The following is a 9,394-nucleotide window of genomic DNA, read 5'->3' as shown; positions in this document are numbered from 1 at the left end:
CTTTACTGTCTGCCAGCTGCAAAACAAATAAAGTGAAAAGGACAGGTCTGTTAAAATCACTGTTTCCTCCATGTTTTACATTATTCTGTGTTAAAGAAATCCTTAGTTAAGCTGTCATTGTCACATGATTCTATGCTACAGTTTAAACCCACCATGCATCATAATTTAACTACTACTTATTCTCTTCAGCTCTTTTACATAGGCATGGAATACTGTATAGACACATTTTGATTTGTAATTGCTTATAAATTTGAAAACCATACAATAGTTTAGGTAAAGTGTGCAAAGTTATCAGATGAATATACTTTTATTATATAAAGCTGGAATACACAACCTTTAAAAGATAAGAAATGTCTTAAAGCTAAACCATTGTCAAAGGAGAGTCCACATGGGGTGGTTTAAGCCCCTCCGCTGACAATTGTTTTATATTGCCTCAGTTAACTAAATCATCCTCCTTTTGGGTCTTAATTTTCAGTATTTTTGCCTTCAAACTACTGCATTTGTTAGAATATCACATATTTAACAGGTTACAACCTTTATTTTGTTGATTCAGTGTTCAGCCATTGGGCAGACAAGTTCCCATAGGACATAATTTATATATAAATAATTGTCATATACACATATTTAATTGTCCATAAAATTTACTGCTCTCATTGGAATCACTGGCATAGGCATGTGATGAAGCAGAGCAGCAATGTCCTCTAGTTTGAGACAAGTGGGAAATTTGAGATCACTTCAGTTTTAACATTTTAGCAGAAATCACAGTCCCTGTGCTGCATGGAATTCACAAGTGAAAATAGTGCAGTCAATTCATTTTATTTGCAGTCAGGAACAGACATCTTTTAACAGGTACAAGACACCAACATGAGGGCAGTCGGTGCATAATAAAGGGCCCAGAATGAAATAAACCACCTGCTTAATACTCCTCTCCTTCCAAGTCATCATCTTCCTCCACATTGTCCATACCCACTTCCTCGTAATCCTTCTCAAGCGCAGCCATGTCCTCTCTGGCCTCGGAAAACTCTCCCTCCTCCATCCCCTCACCCACGTACCAGTGAACGAAGGCGCGCTTGGCGTACATCAGGTCAAACTTGTGGTCAAGCCGAGCAAAGGCCTCGGCGATGGCGGTGGTGTTGCTCAGCATGCACACGGCCCTCTGGACCTTGGCCAGGTCCCCACCAGGAACCACGGTGGGCGGCTGGTAGTTGATGCCGACCTTGAATCCAGTGGGACACCAGTCCACAAACTGGATGGAGCGCTTGCTCTTGATGGTGGCGATGGCAGCGTTGACGTCTTTGGGCACCACGTCGCCGCGGTACAGCAGGCAGCAGGCCATGTACTTGCCATGGCGGGGGTCGCACTTCACCAACTGATTAGCCGGCTCGAAGCAGGAGGTGGTGATCTCGCCCACTGAGAGCTGCTCGTGGTACGCCTTCTCGGCAGAGATGACGGGGGCGTAGGTGGCCAGAGGGAAGTGGATGCGAGGATATGGCACCAAGTTGGTCTGGAACTCCGTCAGGTCGACGTTTAGGGCACCGTCGAAACGGAGGGAAGCGGTGATGGAGGACACGATCTGACTGATCAGCCGGTTCAGGTTGGTGTAACTGGGACGCTCGATGTCCAAGTTCCTCCGGCAGATGTCGTAGATGGCCTCGTTGTCCACCATGAAGGCGCAGTCAGAGTGCTCCAGGGTGGCGTGAGTGGTCAGGAGGGAGTTGTAGGGCTCCACCACAGCAGTGGACACCTGGGGGGCTGGGTAGACGGAGAACTCCAGCTTGGACTTCTTGCCATAGTCGACAGACAAGCGCTCCATCAGCAGGGAGGTGAAGCCAGAGCCTGTGCCTCCTCCAAAACTGTGGAAAACCAGGAAGCCCTGAAGACCAGTGCACTGGTCAGCCTGAGGACAGAAGAGGACAGTGATCAAACATGATACCATTTAGTTTGACACCAGTAATCTTCGGAAGATTGACTCCTGACATTAGAAGCCCACCAATTTGCGGATCTTCTCCAGCACCAGGTCAATGATCTCTTTCCCCACGGTGTAGTGTCCACGGGCGTAGTTGTTGGCTGCGTCCTCCTTCCCAGTAATCAGCTGCTCAGGGTGGAACAGCTGGCAGTAGGTCCCAGTGCGCACCTCGTCTAAAGAGGAAAAACAGCTACATGAAGGTATAAAAAGGCAAAGTACTGTGATGCAAAGTACATCTTCAAAGATAAGTTGTTTACTAACCAATGACAGTGGGCTCTAGGTCAACAAACACAGCTCTGGGGACGTGCTTCCCAGCTCCAGTCTCACTGAAGAAGGTGTTGAAGGCATCGTCTCCTGCTCCAGGGGTTTTGTTGCCGGACATTTGACCGTCTGGCTGGATCCCATGTTCCAGGCAGTAAAGTTCCCAGCAAGCATTTCCGATCTGGACACCAGCCTGACCAACGTGTATGGAGATACACTCGCGCTGTAGAAGGTAAGGTTATGTGTGTTTGTTTTAATTAATTATGTGTGTTTGTTTTAATTAAAATTCTTGAAGAAAGAACCTTCATATGCCAAGTGTAAAAATGTGCTCCTCCTTTGCCCACCTCTACCTTTCTCGATCACATCAGGGAATTGTGTTTCACTCACAAAAGTAAGCATTTGCAAAAGTGAAACCGTGGTAGAAGACAGTGGCCTAAAATACAATTGTGCACTTGCACAAATGCCCATAAACTATTCTAAATGACACACACTGGATCTTGAAAGAGAAGTTTGGGAGCAAGAATGTTCTCCATTCAATTTTTTGACCCAACACAGCTGTGTAGTCAAAGATGTCTTTGCAATATAAAAGATTAAGAAAAGCTTTTGGTTTGTGTGGCTAAACAAACCCATATTTCTCACAATCCATCTATGATACGTGGCTCACACAGGCAGTAAAACGAAGGAAAGATTCAAAATCAAAGCACATTGCTCTTGAAATAACAGTTTCAGTTGGCTCTACTTTGACTTGGTCTGAGGCCTGTGCAGTTAAAACACTCAATTATAGCACTCCAGATATTTTATTCTTGGCTAAAACTAACACCCAAGTGAGGAGGAAACCCATTTTTTTTGTTTCTTTATTCTTACCATGTTCCCTGACGTTTGGTAGCGCTTGACGTAAAAGAACTTGAAGAATTATTCTCACAGAGTGGGTTTTATGGTCCTGTGTGAGAATAACTACTCACTAGTGGTTGGATTGGGGTTTTTATACCAGGTGCAAAAAGACTTTCTCGTTCTTGGTCGAACGCTGACATGTGCTCCTTTCCTATCATTCCCACTACAAAGGGCACAGGTGTAAATAATCAAATGATTAAGTTCCATTTACCTTCCTCAGTGTCACAGTGCACAAATGACCTCTGCAGAGCTTAATGATCAAAAAAACACCTGTGTTTCTCTGACTAAAACATGTCAAAATGACCAGTGTGGACAGAACATGAGCTTGAGGCCACAGAAATATCACTAATTAGACTTTATGTATCATACAAATTTAAATAGTGTGCATTCTTGAATTTCCTTCGGGATCAATAAAGTATCTATCTATCTATCTATCTATCTATCTAAAGAAAAGAAGCATTGTTTTGATTTGAAATAAACAATAGCTTCCTTTTAGGGTGTTTTACAGTGAAATGTTGCAGGTAAACCAGAGTACTTTTTATTTATACAACCTTGTGCATTGGTGCCAATGAATAAAGTCAGTTACGTACACAGCAGTGTCCAGTAAAAGCAGAGTTTATAGTCTCTAATTCCGGTTTCACATATCTACAGTGTCGTTATAATTCAAGTTAAAGATATCTTTAATTATCCTCAACTGAAGATTTCTAAAGATACAGATGGTGAGAGGTAGAATTCAAGGAAGACTTTTAGATTGGGTTTCTGGTGCATATATTTGCTAGCATGTGTATGAAATGTTGCTAGTCTACATAGTTTTTTTTTGTTTGTTTGTTTGTTTGTTTTTTTTTACCAGGGATTTCCTTAATTATAAACTCTATTCTGAACTTAAGTTGGATGTCTAGCTTTCAATTAAAAAGAAAGATTTTGAATTATCCATTCATTTTAGACTGTGACAGAAGAAAGCACTGAATTGCGGATATCTGTGACGTCATTCTGACCATGAAAAACTGGATTGCACGATATCTGAAACTGTAGTTTTGACGAGTAAGAATGACGTCAATTCATACTAGCCACAATGAATCTAGTCATAATGACGTCACATATATCTGCGATAGTAATTCCAGTGACTCAAACTTGACGATTTAAAATGGTTAAAATGGCAGACCATAATTCACGGACCTGGCAACCCTGTTCACCGCAGCTGCGCAGGTTCTCCTAGTAGTTTATTTGTGGTTGCCAGGGTAACGTATGAGTGAGTCAAGCGCGTGTCAATTATCAGTGTAATTCAGCAGGTTTGAGTTGATTATAAGCAACAAACTTTAGCTAACTAGTTCGCTGGATGTTGTCAGAAGTGAGTGTGAGCTAACATGACGTCACTGCAGTGTGTTTGTATTGGGAAACACAGCTAGCGGGTGCTGCTAGTTTGGATGCTAACGCAGTTGGTGTTTGTTTGTTAAGGCTGGAAACTAATAATTATCGCCATGACGAGTAACACGAGCCTCCCACCGGTGAGCCATTTACCGCGCTGGACCCGCGTGGCCCGTTTCAAGAAACCTCTGTCTCCACCGCGACATTTACCGGCGAAGCAGCCGCAGCTGCAGCCGTTGCCTGCGGTGCTGTCAGCGGACAGAGGAGAGGACAGAGCCGCGGAGGTGCACCGTCACCGCAGCAGCGACTCCGAGCCCCGCATCGCCTCACTGCAGAGGAACATACACTTTCTGCAGCAGCAACACAAGGACACTCTGGAGAGGCTGCATGCGGAGATAGAGTACCTGAGACGGGAGAATAAAGGTGAAGAAAGTGGATCCCTGTTTTCACTGTAGTGCAGGGTCGGCCCAAGTCTTTATGGGGCCCTATAAGCTGAATCCCCCCTCAGTCTTGTATAAAGTACCTAAAGAAAATGACTTCGGTAGAAGTTGAAGTCACTTTTTTAAAATAATATTAATTAAGAAAAAGTCTTAAAGTATATGACATTTACTGTGCTCAAGTATCAAAATCTCAGTGGTAGGGTGAGTTGTCTTGGAATGGTGGGAATGTTGTGGGTTCAATCCCTGGCACTCTACTAGTCTACAAGTGTCCTTGAGCGAGACAATTAACCCCATGTAGAAGTGTGTGAATGGCAAAACTCTAGTGTAAAACCGCTCCATAAGACTAGAAAAGTGCTATATAAATACAGACCATTACCAACTACTCTTCTTCTCATTTTATTTGGTAGTAACGAGTAACAATGATAGTTAGAGGAAATGTAGTGGAGCAAAAGTAAAAGTTGCTAGACATACAGTATATGTGGCCGGCAGTCTGTATTCCATACTTATACAAGGAATGCACCCAGTAACCTGTGGCATCCACACCGCCTGACTCTACTCTGATATAGTGCTGACAGACACTCAATAGATGCGGTCGTCACACAGCAACTCTGCTCTTTTGAGGATTTCTCAGTGGGAGCTGAACACAGATCCAGTGTCTGTGATCGTTATTGAACCAGACCACACGCTGATCCATATAACTTCATCTCACCAGGCACCGCTCACAGGAGACAGGAACTGTTTGATGCCGCTGTGTTATAAGCCTGTGCCTCTTGTGTTGTGTTGCCTACAGTTTGACATATGTGTGACTCTCTTAAATGTTACAGAATTGCACTACAAATCGATAATGGAGCCTCCAAAGTCGAGTAGGAAAGGTAAGATTAACCCCGACATGTTTTTGCAGAAGGGTGTCAGAGTAAAGGAGAAGTGGATATAGTGGGTGACATCTGTTTTAAAGGGGTTATGTAATTTATAAGTCATATTGATTCTGTAGAAAGTCAATTGAGACGCTGTGTATAGAGAGAATAGCCGTGTAGGATCGAGTGCTTTTGGTTCATTCTTTAAATCCAATATGACCACAAAATTTGATTTTCAGTTTGTAAAAATGTGTAAAGGTTGTTTTACGATGTCTGTCTTGGTTTATCTGTCCGTTTTGATTGTTGTTAGCAGCACTTCTGACCCCCGAGTTGTCTTTCTTTTTCTGCCAGGACCAATACACAGTCGACGAGGCGTTAGACCACCCACTCACGGAAGGGAAACTCACACAGGACTTTACCTAGAGGAGCCACTGCAGGACAAGACACCCTCACAGGACCAGCCCCTCAGGTACACGTGGTCATTATTCATTAACATTCATTTCAATAAAGATACATTGATGAGATTTTGGAGTGTGCATATAGGTCAGAAGATGCTCACACACACGGGTGTAAATGTTGTCAGTTGTCTCAGTGTACCGCTCAGCCGAGTTGGAGAGAGTAGTGACGTTCTGGGATCCACCAGGCAGGACCACGGTCCAGAGGAAACGGGCAGCCTCATCACGTCACTGAAGCCTCTGCGGATTCACCGCGACCTCTCCCATCCACCGCGCGCTCCCACGCTGCAGGAGTGCGAGGTCATCATCCAGCAGCTCTACAACGCAAACTGTTTTCAGTCTCAGGAAGTGAGTACCTAACCGTCACCACCACCACCACAAAGTACGCAGCAGTGAAAAATGCACTACGTCATAACTTCTGTGTCTCACGTGTAGCTTATACGTGTGAAGTCACTGCTGCGAGATATTGTTCTGAGCAAGAAGATCAGCCCAGAAAACTACAGTCTGACCAACACCTACCTTGTTAATGGTAGCAGGTAAAGTGAGCATCGTTGCCTTAATAATAAAGAAAACAAACAGGCCCACTGTGATTAAGATTTTCTTTTATGTCTTGTATCTCTTAGCAAATCTTCTGAAGAGAAGAAGTTTCCAAAACTTGGTCTTCAAACATACCCGGAAAAAAGGTAATCCCCTCCGTCTCATCATTCATTCTCGGCCCTGGGAGTTAAATTAACACTCAGTATACTGTATATTTATGTTTCCTTCCCGAGGTCTGGGCCGCCTCAGTCTGGAGTTGTCCTCCCCGTTCTGAAGCAGAGCCTCAGTCCAACCATCGCAGAAAGACAGAGGAGGACTCGTGCCGTGCAGAGAGACCGTTTGAAAAGGACTGTGCACTGACAAGGTCAAGACCGCAAAATCTCTTCCAAAAAAAAAAAAAAGAAGTGAATCGACTTGGTAATTCTCAGAAATCAGTATACAAAACAGGTATTTTGTTGATTTGATATTTTTGTACTCAAAGTAAAGCAAAAACCAAAGGAAGGTCCATGGATTTTCACTGTAAACGCAATAACAGGAAGGAAGGATCCTTAGGTTTGGCTTCGTATTTATTTATTCATTTCTTTTCAATGAAAACATGAGTTTGTAGTGATTTTTAAACAACTTAATCATTGTGACATTTTGACTCATTTTACCTGCACATACAGTGTGTTGTATTCCTGCCACAATGATGGCAGACTCATCGATGTGTCACTTTAAAAAAACAAACAGGTATTAAGGTATTAAACTGTTTTCAGTGAAAACAGCCAAAGTAAAAGCATCTTTATACTGGTTAACAGAAACATCTAAACTCACTAAAACAAAGTTATGTCAATTAGTTTGTTATTACTAGTCCCTAATAAATTGTCTTGACACCAAAAAGCACTGTTCTATTTTCCCCCCGTCCTATTTGTTACTACTTTGTAAATTATATATATAAATGTCTTTCATTTGGCAAGAAAAGTATGTGCACAGTTTAATATTTGGTGTGTGTGTGTGTGACGGTGTTTGCATCACAGGCTAAGACACAAAATTAGCAGTTAACCTGCCTTGTTTGAATAATTTCAGAACTATAGCCATATAAAAATAAGTGACCTAAATACAATTTCTTGGAATATCTATATGCATGGACATGGGATATAATAATCTATGCTGTAATTAATTTGAGTTGAACCAAAAACTTTGAGAAAGTGGGTTAAATATAATCGTGACACAGTAGGGAAGGACTGAAATTGGTGTCTCTTTTTTCATCTCTGCTTTAATCCCCTCTTTAAATATTAATATAATGTAAATATAAAATGTTCCAGAAGTTCTTAAACCTGGATTTATCGTGTTATTAAGATTTAATTGCACTGGGGTTAAAATATGATAAGATAGTCCTTTGTTAGTTACACAAGGGGGACATTTCCAGTATTGTTAAAGGTTAATAAATAATAACTAAAAAAAATGCATTTTCAATAAAAGATAACTATAAATACATAAATGAAGAAATACATAATCCACCAAAACTAAAAAGCTGCAGCTTCACATTGATCAGTGTGATGCTTTTGAACAAATTCAAAAGCACTTGGCCTGATTTTGTAACATGAGTCAAAACCAAGTGCGTGCAATTGTGCAACAACGTCGAGCAGGTTAAGAACTGCATGCAACCAAGCGGGGCCCCACCATTCCTGGAATGCAGCATCCATCCACCTCTGTTCTGAGAAGAACATTATTGGCACCAGGATGAAATGATTATGGAGTTATCGATTGTGTTCATCTCTGCTTGTTTATGTGGGCTCTGATGTTACTGGCTGTTAAACACACCTCCTGCTCTAAATTACAACACTTATTTATGGATTTTTTTTGCGATATCTCTTGCTGTAACCGACATAAACATTGGTTAAAGTCAGCAGCAACAGAGAGTGCAGTTGTCTACATTTTTTAATACCTACAAGTGAACTGTTTACATTTTGAGATCGCTTTCTGGATTTGTATGGAACTTTATTACCATCTTAGATAATCATGACAAAGATATACACGGTGAGATATACACATATGAATGTTAAATGGGACTTCCTGTGTTAAAGTTAAATTTCCCCCAAATCCATAATCTGGATCAGATCCGGATGAAATGTATATAGTCCTGTGATGGTAAAGTGTCATACAGTACACATACATTCAAATACAATGAGTTTTATTCGGATTTCTTAAGAAATGTATCCTTTTTTTGCGACGTCGTCAGTGGTAGATTCTTACCAGACATTTCATGAGAACATTACTAACCCTAACCCACAGGAAGTTGCTCACAGAAGGACAAAGTCTGAGATAACCTCACTCAGTTGAAAACATAGTTCATATCAATTCCATGTGTTTTGGATCTTCACAGATTAAATTTGCACGATTTTTTATTTTTTAAATCATAAATTTTATATCGTTGCGTGTCAAAACAAACACTTTTATTTTGAAATTCTGCTAAAGTATCTTCATATCTTGACACTCATTGGTCATTTGAGTTTGAGATGTCACAGCTTCTGTGGATACATCCCATAGTCTTTTACATTTAATACTAATGTGCACATTAACCCTATGAAAGTATCTTAACTCTGTCAGTGAATTAAACACAGTGTGTTCGTTGTGCACTGAAGG

The 9,394-nt window shown here is 41.6% G+C and overlaps 2 protein-coding genes across 2 annotated transcripts; one reads left to right on the top strand and one right to left on the bottom strand.

The window, feature by feature from the left end:
• Window positions 1–800: 800 nt before the first annotated feature.
• LOC122787007 (tubulin alpha-1B chain-like) lies at window positions 801–3,298 on the bottom strand. Its single transcript, XM_044053534.1, has 4 exons — window positions 3,092–3,298; window positions 2,228–2,450; window positions 1,991–2,139; window positions 801–1,897 (listed from the first exon to the last, which is right to left on the bottom strand). The coding sequence occupies exons 1-4, from the start codon at window positions 3,092–3,094 to the stop codon at window positions 917–919; spliced, it is 1,356 nt and encodes a 451-aa protein (XP_043909469.1). The 5' UTR covers window positions 3,095–3,298; the 3' UTR covers window positions 801–916.
• A 1,045-nt stretch (window positions 3,299–4,343) lies between these two features.
• Window positions 4,344–8,951, top strand: si:ch211-222n4.2 (uncharacterized protein LOC101885505 homolog). The gene is made up of 7 exons (XM_044053676.1): window positions 4,344–4,906; window positions 5,748–5,795; window positions 6,129–6,246; window positions 6,361–6,580; window positions 6,668–6,768; window positions 6,856–6,915; window positions 7,003–8,951. Exons 1-7 carry the CDS (start codon window positions 4,597–4,599, stop codon window positions 7,127–7,129), a joined length of 984 nt encoding a protein of 327 aa, XP_043909611.1. The 5' UTR covers window positions 4,344–4,596; the 3' UTR covers window positions 7,130–8,951.
• Window positions 8,952–9,394: the final 443 nt, after the last annotated feature.

This window comes from Solea senegalensis, linkage group LG21 (genome assembly GCF_019176455.1).
Source record: "Solea senegalensis isolate Sse05_10M linkage group LG21, IFAPA_SoseM_1, whole genome shotgun sequence".
Lineage (NCBI taxonomy): Eukaryota > Metazoa > Chordata > Actinopteri > Pleuronectiformes > Soleidae > Solea > Solea senegalensis.
This window is presented reverse-complemented; position numbering and strand designations above follow the sequence as displayed.

Coding starts and splice junctions, on each gene's coding strand:
- LOC122787007 (XM_044053534.1), bottom strand. Junction 2,140..2,227: donor CCTAGAGCCCACTGTCATTG/GTTAGTAAACAA, acceptor TTTCCTCTTTAG/ACGAGGTGCGCACTGGGACC. Junction 1,898..1,990: donor TGGAGAAGATCCGCAAATTG/GTGGGCTTCTAA, acceptor TTCTGTCCTCAG/GCTGACCAGTGCACTGGTCT.
- si:ch211-222n4.2 (XM_044053676.1), top strand. CDS start 4,597: ATGACGAGTAACACGAGCCTCCCACCGGTGAGCCATTTACCGCGCTGG. Junction 6,247..6,360: donor TCACAGGACCAGCCCCTCAG/GTACACGTGGTC, acceptor AAATGTTGTCAG/TTGTCTCAGTGTACCGCTCA. Junction 6,581..6,667: donor ACTGTTTTCAGTCTCAGGAA/GTGAGTACCTAA, acceptor TCTCACGTGTAG/CTTATACGTGTGAAGTCACT.